Genomic DNA, 22,777 nt, shown 5'->3' on the forward strand with positions numbered 1-22,777 from the left:
TTTTTTTATGTTTTGAGTTTTTTGGCCCTGAGACACCCTTTTGGCCCTTAACACCCCCTGCGTTGGGATCTTAACCACAGAACCACCAGGGAGGTCCCTAAAAATGCTTTTAAAGTGGTTTCCACCATTTAAAAAATCAGGGGAGATATCTTTCTCTCTGTCTCTGACACACGCACACACACTCCATGGGCTTTTTTTTTTTTAATCTCAAAGTAACACTGGGGTTGTATTTTCCCATTTGGCAAGAATGAAACAGAACGGATGACGCATGGCCTCCCCATTGTCCCTGTCTTTTTGCAACCATCAGTTTCATTTCTTTTTCCTGGCCTCCAGAGGTAGCCAACTTTGGAACCCCAGTTGAAGCCCTTCTGTTTCATGCCTTCCACCCTCTCATTCCTGTCCCCGAGAAGAGAAGTCTCAGTATTAGCCTTTGCTTTGTAGCTGCGCTAACCTTATAACGCCAAGCAGACCTGTTGTCTGAACTGACGTTTTCTATAGCAACAGAGAAACACAGAAGTCAGTCTCCTTTAGATGCACACTTCAGATCTTAGGAATAAACACACAGACGCTAGATAGGTGTTTTTCAAGCCTGCCTTTCAACTTTGGGGTTCCCAGCGGTGGGAGAACCAGTCATGCTTTGTATGGAAAGTTCTTTCTTCTACTGAGTCCACATTTGCTTCCCACTCTCAGCCATTCTGTGGTCCTTCTTCTGCCTGTTGAAATTCCACAGACAGTTGTAAAGCCAGAGTGTGTGAGAACCAGAGAGAACTTTGAGGTTATTGTATTCCCATTCTCGTCGGGCAGCTGCCCCAGTGCACATCCACGTGGCCTTGCTCACCATGCTTCGTCCGGGAGTTGATTTATGCTCACTGGACAGCTTTTTCCTCTGTCCCACCCTGCTCATTGTTATTTCACTATGTCCACCAAAGTGAATGCATGTAGGCTCAATTCTGTTTCTTTTGTTGTTGTTGTTGCTCTTAGGATTATGTATATCACGTAGTGAGTGCGATCTGTGAATGGACAGTGGCCTTTGGTTTTATTTTCTACTTTCTAACATTCATCCACGATTTCCAGGTTGGTATTTATCCATTCATATGTTATAAGTTACTGATGATGAGGGTTAGTAAGAAGCCATAGAACATTTCTCACATTAAAGAAACATAAGAGCTTTAGCTTTCTTTTTTACCCTTATGTGTTTAAAAAAAAAAAAAATTACAAGTATTGTGCAACTTAGTGTATTCCCAAAGGAAAGCATCTTGAATAGTTCTCCCAAACAAGGAAACATTCATCTGTCCCCTGCCATTTGATGCGTATGATCATAGATCCTGGTTATTTACTTTGTGAGGAGGTCTCACTTACAAGTTCCAAATAACAGGAAATATGTCTTTTCTTAAAAATAAAAGTGTGTTGTTGAAAAATGTTCTGAAGGCAGAGAGAAGGTGGGACCTTGTCGGATTTGGCAACAGGGAAAGTCTTGCATCTTGAAACAAGTGAATTATTAACTAAAAGGTTACAAAAAGCCAAGAAGATTCTTGAGGACCCAACTCAAGCTCACTACAAACCATAGTGAGATCATCTCTGAGGGAGTGCAAAGCTCTTAGGAGTTTCAGAGCTGGACTGGTGTTGTTTACCTTCTTTTAAACCTTTTTTTTTTTTTAATAGAGTGTCACCTTAAGAATATCTACAGAAATCAATGGTGATGTTTGAAGAAAGAAGAACTCTATCTAACTCAGTGGAAGTGGCAGACAATTTCTGGAAGTGGTACAGAGGACAGACAGGGTCTTAATGCTGCCCTGTGTGGAATTCATCTGCAGCACATCCAGGACTTGAATTTCTTTAAGAATTCCCAATAGTTGTACTATTTCCAAAGGTATGTTTTCCTAGAGAATGTAGAGCATTTATGACATCGTAGCAATGTTTTTATAACTTTCCAAGTAGACACTTTTTATATTAACAAATTCCTGACAGACAAAATAAGGTGTGCCAGCAAATGGAGACCTCTTATTTTTATACAAATTCTGTTTTTGTTAATTTCTCTCTATGTGAGTGATTTGTGGAGATACACTAACTGAGGAATTCATTCAAAAGTAAAATCAGGGGATGTTCTTTTTAAGATTTTATTTTTAGAGAATGCACTGTATAATTTTATATCTTTAGAGCATTTCTAAAATTCAGTTTAAAATGATCATTAAGATTTAGTTAATAAATTAACACTAACTAAGAGACTGATTTTTAGATGAACCAAGCAAAAAGCTTCTATCGAAAGGCCTTAAAACCACTATGCACATTAACTCAGTGACCATGGAAGACCTCGGTTTTGACATTCCGTCCCCCGCCCCGTGGGCCTCCCTGCTCACAGAGACCCAGCTTTTACCCTTGCTGCTAACTGATGGCAGTCTGTAGTGATGTGTTCCAGGTGGGATGGATTCAGCCAGGCAAGTTAGAAATCAAATCCTTGTAACAACAGAGTGAAATGGAGGTGAGCAACTAACAAGAAGAACTCACTGGATTCCAGAGTGATGAGGGGAAGGTGGGAAGTGTGTCTCAGGGAACATCCGAGGAACGCGGGATTATGGGAAGGAGACTTGCTCAATCCTAAACCTCCGCAGAAACCGACCTGCGAAAAGCATTACACATTCCACTTACAAAGCTGCCCTTTATTGTTACTGGCGTAACCCGACACACTGTCTGACTCAGAAGCCGCACCACACATCTCGCATTCCTTTCACTGCCGCTGACGGGGAGTGCAGGTCTGAGAGGGGAGGGAGGGGAGCATGGTGCGGGATGGAGTTTCTTTGCTCTGCTTCATCCCCACGGCTGGATGTTTGCACACTTTATGAGATGTGAAGCAGGTCCTTTGCTCGGTAACAGCACATCATGAATGACAAGTGAAAAGCAAGTCATTCCCAAGTAGCAAGTGGGTCTCTAGATGCAACGATTTAAAAGTAGAAGAGAAGGAACTCACCTTCAGGGACCCTCCAGACCAGAAACCCATGTCTGGCCAAGAGGGTCCAGACCTTGAGGGCTCATGCCAAGGGCAGAGCAGCTCACTTGGCCAGCCATGGAAGAAGGAGGCTCAGTAGTGGTCAGCACCCCCTGCAAGGACAGACCCTATCTCCCATGAGGGTTCAGCGGTGAGAGACTGAGACCCACCTCTGGGTCGTTGGTAACTTGGAACTGAAATGCTGGTTACATCTGTGTTCTGCAGAGGAGGAAAGCCACTTACCTTTGCTGTGGAACCTGCAGTAGAATGAATCCAGGGTTGGGTCTCCCTTGGAACAGACTGTTGTTATCAGCCCTTCTTGACACATTCATTGTCATCCTTCATTTCTGTATCTCTCTGTGTGATTTAGATTGGGAGCTCCTTGTGGGCAGAAGCCTGTGCCTTAATCTTTGTTACTCCAGCATTTACCAGGCTGCCTCCTGGTACACAGTAGGTGCTTAATAAATAAAAACTCACTGAATGCATGAATGAGGGAGTGAGCAAGTGGAGACATGGCTGGGGGATATTTGTAGTACTGCATAATGAGATTTAACTCTGGTTTACTAATGAGGTAATAAATAGTCTATGTCACCTTTTAATATTGACTGTTTTGCTTTGTGTGCTGTAAACGTTTCAGTTGTTTGGGTGTCTCCCTTCTATGACGACTCTCTTCATCCTGGACAGTTATCACAGAAATTGTTCCATGGGCTAGACCAAATGGTACACCTGGCTTGGCAAACTGAGAAGGCCAAAACTCACTCCAGACAATCACGTTCTGCTGATTTCATGAAATCTCGAAAGCTGGTCTCCTCCATATTTTGGTATTATTTCTGATTTCCATGAACTTGCGTTTTCTTGGACCTCATGGCTGAAAGAGTAAAATAAAATGAAATATTTCTTTATTTTAGTAATCTATGTCTCTTAAATTATAATATATCGACTTGGTACTACTATGAAGTATATTTATTCAGGTAAGTATTCTAGCTCCACTTGGATTATATAGAGGTAGAATTTAAATCTTATTATTATTATTTTAAAAAAATTTGGCCATACCATGTGGCATGTGGGATCTTAGTTCCCTGACCTGTGATTGAATACCTACCCACTGCATTGGAAAGTGGAATCTTAAACACTGGACCTCTGAGGAAGTCCCAAACCTTATGTTTTCTTAATTCATGTAGTTTTGCATGTGGGCAGGATGGCTCATCTTTGTAGAGATTTTTGAATAGTAGTATCAGAAGTTTGCACAGAAATCCAACTCAACGTTGTTGAAAGGAAGAGAGGTATCTATTGATTCAAGTTATGAGAGGTCCTGGGCTGGAGCTGACTATAGGAATGGCTGGATCAGAAAGTCACCAGGATGCCATCTATTCTTTCATCCTCTCTGTTGGCATCCTTCTCAGGCAGGCTTTCCCCTCGGTGGGCGTGAGATGGCTTCTAGAAGGCCCAAGCTACAAACTGTCCAGTGGAATGAGAGGGCTTCCTAAAAGTTCTAACCAAAGCCCTCCAGTTGAAACTCACTTTCTCTGATTGGCTGGCTTGGGTCACATGCCCATCCTGTTGCCCAGGGAAGTCCAATGCTCTGATTGGTCAGTCCAGTGTCACATGTTCACCTCTGGAGCACTGAGAGGGGTCCACATCACCCAAACTACTGGGCTGATGGTGCTGGAAAGTTGTTTCTCAGAAGAAAGGGATGGGAAATGGGTCTTGCACTGACGCAAAGCTGCAGATTCCACTACAGAATTCAGCTCCCCCTGACCCCAAAGGCCAGAAAAGCCAACCCAACTTGATTCAGAGTAAAACAAATTTTACTGGCTGCCAATCTTTTCAAGTAAAAAAAAAAAAAAAAAAAAGTAAGTCATATAGGCGATCAGTTTGCCTTCAGTTAACTTCAAAGTCATGTTTATATGTTTTCAAATTTATTGTGTTCTTATTTAATCTCTGTGAGGTTAGTCAGACAGTTAATTGTCACATGTTTCAAATGAAGAAGCTAAGGCAACAAAAAAAAAGAGAAGTTCAGTGACCTGTAAGTGGTTCTACTGCAACAGATTCCAGTCTGGGGCTCTTGTTTTCTTGATTAATAATCAAGTGCATCTCCCCTGCCCCCTAAACACTAACAGAGGATTCCACAGAAATTGCATTTCATAAACCAAATTAAGTGCATTAGTGTTGTGCTGTGTCTGGATTTCCTAACATCCCTTACATGTGGCATGGTCCCATGTTCCCATTTTTCACTCAGTTGGAGACGCCTTGGTCTGGTATTTGGGCCTGGAATGAGGAAGGGGCAGTGGGAGGAAGATAAGTGGTCTTCACTCTCTCCCACTCCCTGATTCTGGCAAGCCTGTAAGCCCAGCCGTCTCCCCACACACATACTCTTGGTCTGGCTCTGAATGCCCCGCATTCTCCAGGCCAGAATGTCATACATCTGCATCCTGTCTGTTGCACAAGAGAGCAAGCAACCACAGCCTCAAGCCCTGGAGAAGTTTCTGATGCTCCTAGGTCACCCCCAGCAGATCCATCTTCTAAAATGAAGGGCAGCAGAATGCCAAAGTTGCGTTGGGGGTGGTGGCAACCTCCAGAATCGATGCTCGGAAAATGCTGACGGGGCTACCAGCCATCTGCCCTGTGGTTTGGGCCAGGGTGCCGTGAGATGATGCCTAGGAAGCCTGCAGCCTAGGCAGTCCCTCAGTGATGCGCAAAGCCCTCCATCCCGGGAGCCGGCTCCACCTCTGGACTCTTCAGTTACGTGAGTCTCTCTTTAACTGTGGTAGACTCGGGCTGGATTTCTCATGCTTATTCCTAGAGGAGCCCCAATTTATACAAACACTCAAGAGTTCTAATATGCAGATAGAACAAACTACTGTTTCCTGGACTTACTGTGCTGGGGTGGAAAGATAATTTCTAGATAAGTGGCCATTCAGATGTTCCTCACTCGCAGTCCTTCAACTCTGAATCATGTTTTCTTATTTTTAAAATTTTGAATCAGTCATATATTGATACGATTCAAACATCAAAACAGTATAAAAAGGTCCTCTGTGAAGAGCCTTTGTACTTGCCTCTTCCCACACTTAATTCACCCCTCTTCTGGCAGATAGCCCCTTTCAATGAAAATACAAGCAGAAACATGCCTTTAAAATGATTTCCCTTTTAATTTCTTTCCCAAATGTAGCATACCTTGCAAACAGTTTTGAGCCTGCCTTTTTTGACTAGGCAGTGTGTCTCGGAAATGAGTCCTTACCAGTACATAGAGAGCTGCTTCGTGTTTCTTTGCTGTTGTTTTGTGTGTTTCTTTGTTGTTGTTCTGTTTTTTACCCCTGTACAGTATTCCATGCGGAGAAGGCAACGGCAACCCACTCCAGTGCTCTTGCCTGGAAAATCCCATGGACGGAAGAGCCTGGTAGGCTGCAGTCCATGGGGTCGCTGGGAGTTGGGCACGACTGAGCAACTTCACTTTCGCTTTTCACTTCCATGCATTGGAGAAGGAAATGGCAACCCACTCCAGTATTCTTGCCTGGAGAATCCCAGGGACGGGGGAGCCTGATGGGCTGCCGTCTATGGAGTTGCACAGAATCGGACACGACTGAAATGACCTAGCAGCAGCAGCAGCAGTATTCCATGTGACATCTTTTATTTAACAAGTCCCCTGTTTGATGATCAGCCATGTGGTTTCCAAACTTTGCAATTACAAGTGAATGACCTAGTACATACAGCATTTCACACGGTTGCAAGGATATCTGCAGGAGAAATCCTGTAAGTGGGAATGGTGGCACCCATGGAAACTGCATCTGTGATTTGACAAATACTGTCATCTTGCTTTTGGAGCCTCTGTACTTGAGCATTTTTTGTTGGAAAATCTTCCCAGCTATTTTACCCTTTCATCCAAACTGGGGATACTGATGGTAAATTCACCCTTTCTGGGCAACTCATTCATTCATCATGTGGATTCTGCAGTACAGGGTATGGGGCAGAGGCCAGCTGACTGTGTCACTGCTCTTCTACAAACTCCTCTTCCTTCCCCCTTTTATCTAAACTCCCAGGGCAGGGAGAGCAAGGCTGTTTGCTCCCCTCTCTGAAAACAGAACACCATCCCTGTCTTCTACTTCCTCCTCTCTGGTGCCCGCTCTCCTTCTGTCCATCGTCAAGAGCGTCTCCATCTCAGTTCAGTTCAGTTCAGTTGAGTCACTCAGTCATGCCTGACTCTGTGACCCCATGGACTGCAGCACGCCAGGCCTCCCTGTCCATCACCAACTCCCACAGCTTTCTCAAACTCATGTCCATTGTGTCGGTGATGCCATCCAATCATCTCATCCTCTGTCATCCCCTTTTCCTCCTGCCTTCAATCTTTCCCAGCATCAGGGTCTTTTCAAATGAGTTACTTCTTTGCATCAAGTGGCTGAAGTATTGAAATTTCAGCTTCAGCATCAGTCCTTTCAATGAATATATGCAGGACTGATTTCCTTTAGGATTGAGGAACTCTCAAGAGTTTTCTCCAACACTACAGTTGAAAAGCATCAATTCTTCGGCGCTCAGCTTTCTTTATGGTCCAACTCTCATAGCCACACATGACTACTGGAAAAACTGTAGCTTTGACTAGATGGACGTTTGTTGGTAATGTCTCTGCTTTCTAATATGCTATCTAGGTTGGTCATAGCTTTTCTCATTCTCTCTTGGGTTTTTCATTGTGATCTTGCACTTCTGTCTCTGCCTCTTCTAATCTTGTCCCTTTTCTATCCACTTTCTCTTTTGGGATCTTTTTGAAGGCCTGCCACTTCACTTACACTTCGTTACGGTCTGAGAACATTTTGCTTTTATAGACATCAGTCATCAGTCACCATATTCCCTTTCCTCTTTCTGGCAAGCTGACTCATTACAGAACCCGGGAGAATTCACAGGCTTTTGGTCCTCCCTGACCTTATAGCTTGGTGGTCAGTGTGGAATGACCCAGTGAGTGGGGAACATGGGGCACAGAGAGAGATTCCAGCTTTGAGAAACGTAACTTAGAAATAATAGGCTTTAAAGATGGCCTACCTTGATACAGGCCCTTTATCCATCATTACACCATAATCCATAGCATCCATGAGGGCTCACTCTGGGTGTGGTGCACATTCCATGAGTTTTGACAAATGTGTACTGAAACGTATCCACTATTGTAGCATCATATCAAATACTTTCACTGTCCACAAAATCCTTTTGTCATTTTGAAAAAGACAAAATTGGGTTTACCTATGAGGAGACAGTGTTCACTTTTTTTCAGTACTTTTCAGGTATTCAGGGACTTTTGCTTAACCACCAAGAACATTTTTTTTACTTGCTTGCATTATTACTCATGTCCTGTTAATACTGATTGAGCATCCAGCCATGGCAAGGATGATGTGAGAAGGCAATCGTCTCATAATTAGCCCCATTTTACCACCGAGGAAATTAAGGTGCATGTTGTGAGGTTGTCACCAGGCAGGTACCAACCAAGTGATGATGCTTGGACCAAACCCAGGGATGTGACCCCGACAGTCAGCCTTCCCACCAGGACCATGTAGTTATCATCCGTTCTCATGTGAGTATGAATTAACTTATCAGCATCTGTAGGATCATATCACACAAGGCCTTGAGGGGGTGAAATCCCTAAACTAGCAAGTTTAGAAAAACGGGTGAAATGTCTGTTGTGTGCTTCAAAAGAGTGAATCCCGGTTGTGCTCTGACAGGGGTGGGGCAGGGTGGCAAGGAGTGGGCACTGGGAACACATGGCAGAGAGGGCTCCTGTGCCACACCAGCCTTATTGGGAGTTTGAGATGAGCTCTCCCACGCCATGCACGACCCCCGAGGAGAAGTAACCAAAACGGCTAAGGAGTCCATGGGGCAGTGAGGCTGCAGGCTAGGGGTAACACTCAGCATGACCAAGGCTCTGGTGGCTATGAGGGTGGTTTCCTAGGTCTCTGAACTCTTGGTACATCTTGCTTCTGGTTGGTGCAATAAGACAGGCTTGGGGTTAGAAACATCTACTCTCTACTAGCCAAGGATGCAGTCATAGTAGGGTGAAGAGGAGAGACCACTTAGGCTGCCCCCAACTGGGTAACAGAAGTCCTCACACTTAACAGACCAATGGGCTTGGCATTCAACCTCTGGCAGGCGATGTGGATGCAGGATGTAGAGTTCTCAGAGCCTCTAGCAGCAGCAGAAGGGTCTCAGGGCTCGAAGTCCTGAGTTCCAGCTCTCTTGTTCATCAGGCTAATATTAGCACAAGTGCTAGGAATGCCTGGAAGACAAAATTCACCTTCCAGAACAACCCTATTGCTCAGGGTCAGGCCAGAGAAGCAAGTTTCGGGTACCACTCAAGATATCTGATTTAGGACGAAGAGTGATGTAGTTAGGGTTGGCCAGTGATTTGACAGCTGCTAACATAACCTTTAACACACGTATTAAAATGAATACTGAGCTTAGTTCAGTCTGTCATTTCCTCTCAATACTTGAAAAGCCACAGTTTTGTTTGAAAGTTCCCTCAAAAGGCTCTAGCTAGTGAATTTGTTCTTCTGCTTGACTGCACTTGGAACTCTGAAGTCAGAGCCACCTTGAAACTGAAACCGGGAAAATCCCTGATCTTTCTGGCTGGGAGAAGAAGCAAAGATATGTTCTGAAGTTTATTAAATAATTATCCAGTTGTTGACATGTAGGAGGAAGAAAGAGCTGAGGTACTGGCAAGTAGGAATAGAGATTAGTTAGGATTTTGGGTCACGGGGCTTATAAATGTGGTAGAACATTCCTGTGTTCTCTGACCTTTGGCTCAAACTAGGGCACGTGTTCTTCCGAGTAGACTCAGTTCACCAGGCCTTGGCGTGCAACGTCATTATTTTGACTGTCTGAATGACCAGGGTCAGCTTGGATCCAGTTAATGCTGAAGATACTCAAAGGTTTTTAGCTGTTGGGAGCAGATGTAGCAGTGATTTGAAAGGAGTAAAGTAAGTGAGAAACGAAAGTTGGAATTGGCCATTTCGAATCTCATCTGCAGTTGGTGTGAATGGCAGATGAGGGCAGGTTTCCTAATGAAAGGTCCTGAGACTAATTTGCTTGCGAGGTTCAGAGTGGAAGGATAATCCTTTCCCTCGGAATTCCCCAGACTTCAGCAATTTCTGTGTCTCCTTTGCGATTTTTGTGATGCTCTTACTGCAATTTACTGAATACTTGTCAATGACTTAACTATGTTTTATTTTTATTTTTTTAATTGAAATATAGTTGTTTACAAGGTTGTGCCAATCTCTGCTGTACAGCAAAATGACTTATTTTTATACACATATATACTTTTTTTAAAAATACTCTTTTCCATTATGGTTTAATCCCAGGAGACTGAATATAGTTCCCTATGCTATACAGTGGTACCTTGCTGTTTATCCATTAAAAAAATGTAATATTGTGCATCTACCACCCCAAAATTCCATCTATCCCTCTCCCTTTTTCCCTCAGCAGCCACAAGTCTAATCTCTATGTCTGTGAGCCTGTTTCTGTTTTGCAGATAGGTTCATTTGTGTCATATAAGTGATTTCATATGGTGTTTGTCCTTCTCTTCCTGACTTACTTCACTTAATATGGTAAATCTCTAGTTGCATCCATGTTGCTGCAAATGGCATTGTGTGTTAGTCACTCAGTTGTGTCCGACTCTTTGCAACCCCATGGACTGTAGCCCACCAGGCTCCTCCATCTATGGGATTTTCCAGGCAAGAGTACTGGAGTGAGTTGCCATTTCCTTCTTCAGCAAATGGTATTATTTTGTTCTTTTTAATGGCTGAGTAGTATTCCATTGCATATATGTATCACATGTTTATCCATTCATCTGCTGATGAATATTTAGATTGCTTACATATCTTGGCTATTGTAAATAGTGCTGCTATGAACATAGGGGTGCATATATCTTTTTGAATTATAATTTTGTGTGGGTATTGCCCAGAAGTGGGATTGCTGGATCTTCTGGTAATTCTAGTTTTCTGAGGAACCTCCATACTGTTCCATAGAGACTGAACTAAATTACATTCCCACCAACAGTGTAGGAGGGTTCCTTTTTCCCCACACCCAGTTGAGCACTTGTTAACTTAACTATTTTTATTTTAAAGAGAAACATCTTCTCTCACTGCTTCTTCTGGACTGCCTGGTTGGTAAATGGTGTTACCATTCACTGGGTTGCTCAAGGTAGAAACGCTCTGCTCCTCACCTTCACCTCATGTTCTGTTAACTTCATCTCCTGTGTACAGGGTTAAAAGATAATTATCTTCCAAACCAGGGCATTCTGTAAATAAAAGTGACATTATTTATAAATGTGCCAGGAATAAACTGGGTCTGTAGGGAGCAGATGGGGACCGTGTCGTTCTATGGCTGTGAATCCTCTTCCTCCTTCCCATCCCCACCATCTCTAGCTTAGTGCAAGCCTTCATAATTATTTGCTTGGAGTAGTGCAATAGCTCACTATGGTTTCCTTGATTTCATTCTTGGTTCTTTCCAACACATGTTACACACCGCACATATATACACATGTGTTATATCAGCCTCTTAAAATCCTTCAGTAACTCCCTATAGCTTCAGGATAAATTTCAAATTCCTTAGTATGGTTTACCAGGCTCTTCACAGATCTGGTTCTTCTTTATCCTTCCAGCCTGTGAGCTCATTTATTTATTCATTCATTCAACATTTATTGAGAGTTACTCTGGGTTGGCACCATGCTAAGTTCTGGAATATAACAATAAAGAAGATGGCTTTCTGCCCTCAAGGTATTTAAAGGGGAGAGGAGAAACAGCCAAGCAAACAATAGAGTAAAGAAAGAAAAATGTGCAGTGGTGAAGTACTGCCCTTTCTGACCTCGCGGCTCAAGGGACCTGGAAGCTTGATAGAAATGCAGACTCTTAGGGCCCCGACTCAGACTCACTAAATCCAAATCTGTGTTTTAATAAGATGTGTAGGTGATTGGAGTTAACACTAGTTTCCAAAGCTGGGTCTGTGGGACCATGTTAGTTGAAGAGCTTGGTTTGGATCCTCAGGGAGGGTCATGCCAGGAAGGAGACTTGAAGGAGGAGACAGTTTGCTCAATGAAGGCGAGCGAAAAGGGATTCGCCTGTGCTGTGGCACTGAGGCAAGAGAACGTCTGCTGTTTGGTGGGAATTGGGCTTTCCTGGTGATTCAGATGGTAAAGAATCCACCTGCAATGTAGGAGACCTGGGTTCGATCCCTGGGTCAGGAAGATCCCCTGGAGAAGGAAGGAAATGGCTACCTCCTCCAGTATTCTTGCCTTGAGAATTCCATGGACTGAGGAGCCTGGAGGGCTACAATCCATGGGGCTGCAAAGAGTTGGATATGGCTGAGTGACTAACACTTTCACTTCACACATTGGTCAATATTTAGATTTGAGGTGGGAGCCTCATCTAACTCAGAGATACCCTTATTCAAAGAAGAAATTTGATCAATTTCAGCATCTCCATTTTTTCTTTGAGCCCATCTGGAAACTGTGATTTAGAACACATACTTGAATTCATAGAGACAAACAATAGAATAGAAGTGAATAGGAGCTAGGAGGTGGATGGGGGGAGAGGAGAATGGGGAATTATTGTTTAATGGGTACAGAGTTTCTGTTTGGGATGATGAAAAAGTTCTGGAAATGGATTGTAGTGATGGTTACACAACATTGTGAATATACTTAATGCCACTAAAACCATATGCTTCAAAATGGTGAAAGTGGCAATTTTTATGTTGTGTATATTTTATTGCAATTAAAAAAAAAAGAATCAGTACTTTGGAGTCAAAGATTTGATTTTCAAGTTCCTGCTTTGACACCCCAGCAAGTCAGGTAACTTCTTGGAACCTCAGTCGCTTCACCTGTAAAATGGGAATAACAATATTACCTGCCTCGAAGACTTGTCATGAAGATTCACTGGAGCAAAGCCCATAAGGTATTGGGGAGCATGTTGGATTTTCCTTATGCTCATTAACGACACTTGCAAAGTATGTTCTTCTTTTACTTATTAATTTTTTTTTTTTTTTAATTTTGACTGCGTTGGGTTTTTGTTGCAGTTCTCAGGCTCTAAGAGCAGGTGGGCTCAGTAGTTGCTCAGTAGTTTGAGGGCTTAGTTGCTTCATGGCATATGGGGTCCTAGTTCCCTGACGAGGGATAGAACTGAGTCCTCTGCATTGGAAGGCAGATTCTTAACCACAGGACCACCAGGGAAGTCCCTTGAAAAGCATGTTCTTATATCTTTAGCACAATGCCTAGCACAGCTCATCCCTGCACCACTGCTATTTTCACTCTTTCCACATCCTCTTTGAGGTAGCAGTGGTTTTCAACTGTAGCTACACATTAGAATCACCTGGAGAGTTTTGTACACCTCTAATGCCTGGAACAGCTAAATCAATTTCAGGAATAGAGCAGAAGCATCATTATTCCAAGGGACTCCAGTGTGGAACCAAGGCTGAGGAACTCTGCTCTAGCAGTGGTTCACAAACTTCAGTGTGTATGGGAATCACCTGAAGGACTTGTCAAAACAATTTCTCAGGACTCTCCCCTTTTCCAAGTTTCAAGTTTAATAGCCTTAGGGTGGGGGAGCAGACTTCAGTCATTGCAGTTCCTGGCCTCGAGAGCACAGGTTCAATAGTTGTGGCTCACAGGCTTAGTTGCTCTAAAGTGTGTGGGATCTTCCTAGATCAGGGATCAAACCCATGTCTCCTGCACTGGCATGTGGATTCTTTTTTTTTCTTTCTTTCTTAAATTATGAAAGTATGATAACACATTTACAGGAGATTTGGAAAATACAGGACAAAGTTACATACAGTTTCACTGCATATTACAATAATTTTTTAAATAGATAAAATAAGATTTTTAGTTAGAGTTTCAATATCAAACTCTCAAAAATTAAACTGTACAGAAAAGTAGAAGGATATAGTAGACCTGAAAAGCACCATGAATCGATTCAACATAAATAAGATTTATATGGTTTTCACACAAGAGATGACTTTTTTTATCTATGTGTGCATTTGCGTTTGCTGAGAATCAGATGTTTGGGGCTGCAGGGCCAAGTGCATGTAGAATAGTGGGCTCTGAACAGCACTCAAGGACTAAACATGAAAGGATGGTCTTCATGAGCAGGGATGATGGAAAAGAGCCTTTGAACAGCTCCATACGAGACAAGCTGCTGCTAGAGACTTAACTAGTACCCACTTTGTCTGAGCTTCAAATCCAGGCAAATGGCCCAGTGCATAAGCGGGAACTTACGGGAATAATGGGAGAAGCTTATTTGATGTCGGGTCCCTAGCTCCACGGCTCTGGTGACCATATTTGTAGAGCTAATCTTTAGCATCAAATTCTTCTCTAGACAGACTGGTCTACTTATTGCCACCCAAATAGGCCATGTGGATCTTATCCTTGGCACATCTGCTCACAAAATTCCTGGTGCCAGATACCTCTCCTGCCCTTACTTCATCTCCTTCTGTTCACGTTAAACTCATCCTCCAAGGTCCAGCTGTCTTATTTTCTACAGAAATGACTTTATTCTAATCAGTCACATCTGGCATTTCATTATTTATTCTAAGAATGGTAAATATGTGCAGTATAACCTCATTCATACGCCTCATTCCCAGGAAAACATCACCAAATGGTATGGGTGCTCTCTTTCTCCAAGACTGTCAAGAGCATTAGAATTCTTCTCCACGTAGCACTTGAGGCAGCCGCTGAAGGCTCATGGCAAGTGACACGAGACCTAGTCGCTATCTCTGTCCCATTCCCTCACACTGTTATTTTGAAGTTTCTAAGTGTGCTTGCCTTCTATCACCAACTGGGCTTTTAAGTCCTTTAGGACAGGAACAGTAGTAGTAATAGCAATAAGAATCTTAATAAGAATAATAATATCCACAGTCATGATAACAAAAACAATAATAATAGTAGCCACAAATACTTTTTAAACACTTACAGGCGCTGACACCATACTAACTATTTTATACGCACAGTCAGCCCTCTGTATCTGGGCTCTGCATCTGCAGATTCAAACAACCTTGGATTTCAAACTGGTTGGCTGAATCTGCATGGATGTAGGACCTTGGGTGCGGAGTGCTCACTGTATTAGCCATTTATATAAGGGACTCGAACATCTGCAGATTTGGGTATCTGTTGAAAGTGAGTGGGTGGTGGAACCAATTCCACATGAATACCAAGGGACAACTGTATTCTCTAATTTAACACTCAACACAATTCTGTAGACAAGGGATTAGCGTTATCTCTGTTTTATAGACAGGGATTCTGAGTTTCCTATTTATTTTATAAATTGATTTTTTACATAAAATTTGTAAATGTTTTAGGTGTATGGCATGGTGATTTGATAAACATATGTAGTGAAATGATAACTGCATTTAAGCTAATTAACATATCCTTTCTCATAGTTACCTTTTTTGGTTATTGTTAGCGAGAGCACCTGAAATCTACTGTCTTAGCCGATTTCCAATAATCATTTTGGTGGTATTAACCACAACACCCCAAACATTAGATCTCTAGACTATGTAACTGCAACTTTTACCTTTGACCAACATCTCCCCACTCCCTGCACCTTCCCACCCCTGTTAACCACCGTCCTATTCTTAACTTTCAAGTATTCAACTACTTCAGATTCCACATATAAGTGAGATTATGCAGTTTTTTTCTGTCTGGCTTATTTCAGTTATCATAATGTCTTTCAGGCTCATTCACATTGTTGCAAACAGCAAGATTTCCTCCTCTTTTTTTTTTTAAAGCTGAATATTTCATTGTATACATTGTATTGACCAGTATATGGAAAACCCAAATAAACTTTTTGGTCAACCCAATATATACACCGTAATTTCTTAAGCCTCTCATCTGTCAATCGACACTTAGATTGTTTCCACATCTTGAGCCGAAAGACGATAAGTAACTTGACCAAATCTACGTAACTGGAATGTGGCAGAACTGGAATTTGACCTCCAAGCCTTTACTCTTACCCAACATGGTATATCATCTTGAATCTTCCAAGAACCAGAAAGTCATGTGCATCATAAGTATTTGCTGAATATAGGGTTGTTTTTTTTTTTTCAAATGAAACAATCAGTTCAGTTCAGTCACTCAGTTGTGTCTGACTTTTTGGGACCCCATGGACTGCAGCATGCCAGGTTTCCTTGTTCATCACAAACTCCTGGAGCCTACTCAAACTCATGTCCATTGCGTCAGTGATGCCATCCAACCATCTCATCCCTTGTCCTAATAAAACAATGAGGTTCTTCAAAAGAGAGAGTGAAATTGAATTGAAAATAAAAGAGGCAATTTCTCCTCCCAAAGAGTTGGAGAATTCTTGAAAGGGGTTTCATGCCCAATGTCCTTGGCTAAGAGTGATGCCATTTCGCATTCCACAAACACACACACTTTATGGAAACAGAAATACTACGGATTAGTGCTGGGGAGGGGATGGACACTTGGGTGAAGAAGCAGCTCTGAGAGCCTGGGAGCCTCCTGGTGGATCTTCATGGTGGCTCTGCCACCTCCCAGCCTCTGGCACCTCTCTGAGACTGTACCCTTATTTGTAGAAAGATTCATTTGAACTCAATGAGCGCTTTTCCAAAGTCTTCTCTAAAATTTTAGCCCTACAAGAAATTCATACATAAAGTGGTTCTTGCACTCAATACATCAGCAAATTTGGAAAACTCAACAGTAGCCACAGGACTGGAAAAGGTCAGTTTTCATTCCAATCCCAAAGACAGGCAATGCCAAAGAATGCTCAAACTACCACACAATTGCACTCATCTCACACGCTAGTAAAGTAATGCTCAAAATTCTCCAAGCCAGGCTTCAGCAATACTTGAACTGTGAACTTCCAGATGTTCAAGCTGGTTTTAGAAAAAGCAGAGGAACCAGAGATCAAATTGCCAGCGTCTGCTGGAACATCGAAAAAGCAAGAGAGTTCCAGAAAAACATCTATTTCTGCTTTATTGACTATGCCAAAGCCTTTGACTGTGTGGATCAAACTAAACTGTGGAAAATTCTTCAAGAGATGGGAATACCAGACCACCTGACCTGCCTCTTGAGAAACCTGTATGCAGGTCAGGAAGCAACAGTTAGAATTAGACATGGAAAAACAGACTGGTTCCAAATAGGAAAAGGAGTACGTCAAGGCTGTATATTGTCACCCTGCTTGTTTAACTTATATGCAGAGTACATCATGAGAAACACTGGGCTGGAAGAAACACAAGCTGGAATCAAGATTGCCGGGAGAAATATCAATAACCTCAGATATACAGATGACACCACCCTTATGGCAGAAAGTGAAGAAGACCTAAAGGGCCTCTTGATGAAAGTGAAAGAGGAGAGTGAAAAAGTTGGCTTAAAGCTCAACATTCAAAAAACTAAGATCATGGCATCTGGTCCCATCACTTCATGGGAAGTAGATTTGGAAACAGTGGAAACAGTGGCTGACTATTTTTGGGGGCTCCAAAATCACTGCTGATGGTGATTGCAGCCATGAAATTAAAAGACGCTTACTCCTTGGAAGGAAAGTTATAACCAACCTAGATAGCATATTAAAAAGCAGAGACGTTACTTTGCCAACAAAGGTCCATCTAGTCAAGGCTATGGTTTTTCCAGTGGTCATGTATGGATATGAGAGTTGGACTATAAAGAAAGCTAGCGCCGAAGAATTGATGCTTTTGAATGTGGTGTTGGAGAAGACTCTTGAGAGTCCCTTGGACTGCAAGGAGATCCAACCAGTCCATCCTAAAGGAGATCAGTCCTGGGTGTTCATTGGAAGGACTGATGTTGAAGCTGAAACTCCAATACTTTGGCCACCTGATACGAAGAGCTGACTCATTTGAAAAGACCCTCATGCTGGGAAAGATTGAGGGCAGGAGGAGAAGGGGACGACAGAGGATGAGATGGTTGGATGGCATCATCGACTCAATGGACATGGGTTTGGGTGGACTCAGGGAGTTGGTGATGGACAGGGAGGCCTGGCGTGCTGCAGTTCATGGGGTCGCAAAGAGTCGGACACGACTGAGCAACTGAACTGAACTAACTGATATTGAGAAACTGAATTTCTCCTTGGGAGACACGCAATCCATGTTCTATGATCTAAGAAGACCAGCCAGAAAGAACCTGCTTATCTAGTATTTAATTAATGTTAATCTTTTTCTTGGTTATGCCACATGGCATGTGGGATCTTAATTCCCTAACCAAGGATAGAACTGATATCTCCTGCATTGAAAGCACAGAGACATAACCACTGGACAACCAGAAGTTCCTAATTAATGTTTACTCAACCCAGTGTTTCCTAACCCATTTTGGTTTCACGTAATAACTGCTAATATCTCTCAGAACTAATACCTACATTTAGATAAAAACAATTAGCTAAATATTTTCTAAATAGCCTTCCTAAAACCCTCCAAGTCTAGAAATAATAATATAAGTTGACTATAAACTGCCTCTCACTGAATCAAAGGTGGAAGCATAGTTTTTACATTTTAAGATTTCTTTGTCAGAAAAGTTTTCAGGGTGTTGAGATCACTTGCTGAGGTTTAGCAATTCCCCCTGTCCTGTGAGTTTCTGGAAGTGGACCATAGGGGGCACTAGTGGACCGCAGTAATGGTCACCCCTCCACAAACAACAAGACAGAGCAACCGTAGTAGCAACCAGAGCTGTTTCTTTTCCAGGGCAGTGGAAAGCTACTGAGAGTCAACCCCTCTCCCTTTTGGGTCTCTCTCCCTCTTCTTTGGAGAAAAAATTGGGATTGAATCAGGATAGATAACATTGTACTATTGCCCTTTACCTTTCTATGTAGAAAATCATATAAAGCAACTCTTTCCAACTGCTTGTGGTTGGTTCTGTTCACATTTGTCCATGGAAGTTCTTAGTGGACTAAATGTAGAGCCTATTAGTTGAAAAAGGAATTCTTTCTTTAATCAATTCTCTCATTAAAAAAAATTGTACAGGTGAAGAAAAGAACAAATTTCACAAAGATATAAAAAGTTCTTTTCAATTAATATTTTTCTCTAATCTTTGGGTGTCAGGCTTATACAGTAAGCCTTTTTAATGATGCTAAGACACTTGGAGGCAAATGGAATATACATAACTCAACTTTTTCTCACTTATCCCCTCTTTGTCCTCATTTTCCTATAAAGTAGGACAAAGCGGGCAGGCTTCGTGGTCCAAGTCAAACACAAGAGATGGGAGTGACTGGTTCTAAGTCGATATTTTCATTTTCCCAATCTTCCCTCACTGTTAACTCCCACCTCGGCCCCAGACTGCCCTTATACAGAACCCACCCTTTAGGAAAGAAACTTTCCATGGGTTACACAACTTTTTCTTCAAGAGAAAGCATAAATAAGATTCAGGAGTGTAGCAGACAGAAACTAACAAAGGACAGAGAAATCAAGTTCTGCAGATAGAAATTCTCTACATCCCGGCTTGGAGGAACTTTAAGCTTGGAGAGTCTTAAGCCTTCACCCGATTTCATCTGGCTATGTGTGCAAAAGGGACCCGAGTGCCCAGGCTCTACAGGAAAGTGTGCCAGCCTGGCCACTGGAGCTTCCTCCCCCCTCATGCTGGACCCCAGGCCCAAGCCCTTAGGTCCCAGGCACTCATCTCTGCAGACAGTATGGTACACAATCAAGAAACAGCTACATTCTTCCCTGATTCTCCCCACGTGTATGCGCACTAAGTCACTTCAGTCGTGTTCTACTCTTTGGGACCCAAAGGACTGTAGCCCACCAGGCTACTCTGTCCATGGGATTCTCTAGGCAAGAATACTGGAGCAGGGCTTCCCTGGTGGCTCAGAGGTAAAGAATCTACCTGCCAATGCAGGAGACACACATTCAATCCCTGATCCAAGAGGATCCCACATGCCTCGGAGCAATTAAGCCCATGTGCCACAACTCCTGAGCCTGTGCTCTAGAGTCTTTAAGCCACAACTGCTGAGCCTGTGAGCTGCAACTACTGAAGCCTGTGCGCCCTAGAGCCTGTGCTCCACAATAAGAGAAGCCACCGCAATGAGAAGCCCATGTACTGCAACTAGAGAGTAGACCCCACTTGCCACAACTAAAGAAAGTTGCATGCAGCAACCAAGACTCAGCACAGCTAAAAACAAATATGTAAATAAATAATTAAAAAAAAAAAGAATACTGGAGCGGGTTGTCATTTCCTCTTCCAGGAGATCTTTCTGACCCAGGGATCAAATCCAAGTCTCCTATGTCTCCTGCATTGGCAGGTGGATTCTTTACCGTGCTTACCACCTGAGAAGCCTTGGTTCTCCACACTACATGGAGCACCTTGCTTTCGACCATCCCATTCTTGTCCAGTGAGGACAGTGGAGACAATGGAACATGGAGGGTGATGCTGGGCCGTGGGGCAAAGGTCAAGTCATGTGCCTGATGTTTTGATCCATCTTTACCACTGGCCTCTCTCAGACAGGAAAACTGGGAAGAGCTAGGAAACTTGAAACTAGACAGTTGAAGCTCCTCAGAAAGTTTTCAGGGCCTTAGAATTTTAGGAAGTCCAAATCATAGAGTCACAAAAGAGGGAAAGATTCATGAGTAAAGGATGAAATGACAAACGCAACATTGTAAAGCAACCATACTCCAATAATAATCAATTTTAAAAAAGGATGAAATGAGTATTTATTGAATACCTCCCCTTTTATTGGATGTCTTTTTTTCTTTAGAATTTTATTTTATTCATTTTTTGGCTGTCCTGGGTCTTTGTTGCTGCGCGGGTTTTTCTCTAGTTGTGGAGGGGGTGTTGCTACTTTCTAATTACGGTGCACAGGCTTCTCATTGCTGTGGCTTCTCTTGTGGAGCACAGGCTCTAGGGCACATGGGCTTCAGAAGTTTTGTGGCATGTGGGCTCTAGAGCATAGGCTCAATAGTTGTGGCACACAGGCTTAGCTGCTCCGTGGCATGTGGGATCTTCCTGGATCAGGACTGGAACCCACATCTCCTGCATTGGCAGGTGGATTCTTTACCTCTGAACCACCTGGGAAACTCTATCTTTTTCTTCAACCCCACAGTCACTCTCAGGGGTAGGCATATTATAATCTCCTTTTATAAAGGGAGGGAGGGGATCTGAGTGATTAAGGAAATGGGCCCAAATCACTGAACAAATGAACTCAGTTTTGAACTCAGGTCTGTGTTCACAGCTCAGAATGATTATACCATTACTTTCTGTTCTCAATTCCTGTTTTCGGCTACAATAACATTCAATTCATATCCTCTAAATGTGAAAGATTTTTTCCTATACTTTCTTCAAGTTTGCACAGATAACTATATTCCACAATGACATTTGTGTCCACCTTTCATAATCATTGGAGCAAGCAAGTTCCCTAACTTAACCCTGCACCTCAGATGCAATGGGAGCCCCTGCCCTGCCCTCAGGGAACTTGGAAAATGTCTGCAACATTCCAGTGAGCAGTAGCTCCTCCAGTCCTGCTTCCAAACTGCTTCTGTTAAAAGAATTGTCAGTTTGAAACAAATGTGCTGTCATGAAGTCTCATTCCTAACCCAGATGCTCAGCTCTGGGCCCCTTTTAAGGTGAGTCTGCAATAACAAATTGCCAACATTCACTGGATCATGGAAAAAGGAAGGGAGTTCCAGAAAACATCTACTTTTGCTTCATTGACTATGCTAAAGACTTTGACTGTGTGGATCACAACAAACCGTAGAAAATTCTTAAAGAGATGGGAATACTAGACCATCTTACCTGTTTCCTGAGAAACCTGTATGCAGGTGAAGAAGAACCAGTTAGAATTGGACATGGAACTGGTTCAAAGTTGGGAAAGGAGTAAGTCAAGGCTGTATCCTGTCACCCTGCTTATTTAACTTATATGCAGAGTACATCATGCGAAATGCCAGGCTGGATGAATCACAAACTGGATTCAAGATTGCTGGGTGAAATATCAACAACCTCAGGTATGCAGATGATACCACTCTAATGGCAGAAAGTGAAGAGGAACTAAAAGAGCCTCTTGATGAGGGTGAAAGAGGAGGATGAAAAAGATGACTTGAAACTCAACATTAAAAAGAATAAGATCATGTCATTTGGTCCCATCACTTCATGGCAAATGGAGAAAAAGTGAAGGTAGTGACAGATTTTATTTTCTCGTGCTCCAAAATCACTGCAAATGGTGACTGCAACCATGAAATTAAAAGATGTTTGCTCCTTGGAAGGAAAGCTATGACAAATCTAGACAGAGTATTAGAAAGCAGAAACATCACTTTGCTGACAAACATCCATATAGTCAAAGCTATATTTCTTCCAGTAGTCATATACAAGATGTGAGAGTTGGACCATAAAGAAGGCTGAGCACTGAAGAATTGATGCTTTCAAATTGTGGTGCTGGAGAAGACTCTTGAGAATCCCTTGGACTGCAAGGAGATAAAACCAGTCAATCCTAAAGGAAATCAACCCTGAATATTCACTGGAAGGACTGATGCTGAAGATGAAGGTCCAATACTTTGGCCACCTGAGGCAAAGAGCTGACTCACTGGAAAATACCCTGATGCTGGAAGAGATTGAAGGTAAAAGGAGAAGCGTGTGGCAGAGGATGAGATGGTTAGATAGCCACACTTACTCAAAGGACACGAATCTGAGCAAACTCTGGGAGACAGTGGAGGATGGAGGATCCTGGTGTGCTAAGTAGACAGTACAGGGCAGAGGAACCTGGCATGCTAAGGTCCGTGAGGTTGCAAAGAGTCAGACACGAGTGACTGAACAACAGCAACACTGAAATATCACTCAGAATCAGGCCCTGTTATCCAGACTGCAGCCAGGTTGGATTGAGGCTTTTCTTC

General features: G+C 42.8%; 1 protein-coding gene across 12 annotated transcripts in view; it reads left to right on the top strand.

Moving 5' to 3' along the window:
- DRAM1 (DNA damage regulated autophagy modulator 1) overlaps positions 1 to 22,777 on the top strand; it is a 108,005-nt gene that overhangs the window by 31,884 nt on the left and 53,344 nt on the right. For 2 of the 12 annotated variants that reach the window (XR_014083461.1, XR_014083455.1), the window contains 3 exons: positions 982 to 1,074; positions 1,663 to 1,870; positions 3,621 to 3,885. Coding sequence is in view for 3 of the 12 variants with exons in the window: in XM_081595555.1 (XP_081451681.1) it covers positions 982 to 1,074; positions 1,663 to 1,707 (138 nt within the window). In the remaining 9 variants the exon portion in view is untranslated. Of the gene's footprint in view, positions 1 to 981; positions 1,075 to 1,662; positions 3,583 to 3,620; positions 3,886 to 22,777 lie in introns of those variants that run through there. The other 10 variants (XR_014083456.1, XR_014083454.1, XM_081595555.1 and 7 more) reach the window with 8 other exon arrangements.

This window comes from Giraffa tippelskirchi, chromosome 4, assembly GCF_054371585.1.
Source record: "Giraffa tippelskirchi isolate mGirTip1 chromosome 4, T2T-mGirTip1v1.2.pri, whole genome shotgun sequence".
NCBI classification, from domain to species: Eukaryota; Metazoa; Chordata; class Mammalia; order Artiodactyla; family Giraffidae; genus Giraffa; species Giraffa tippelskirchi.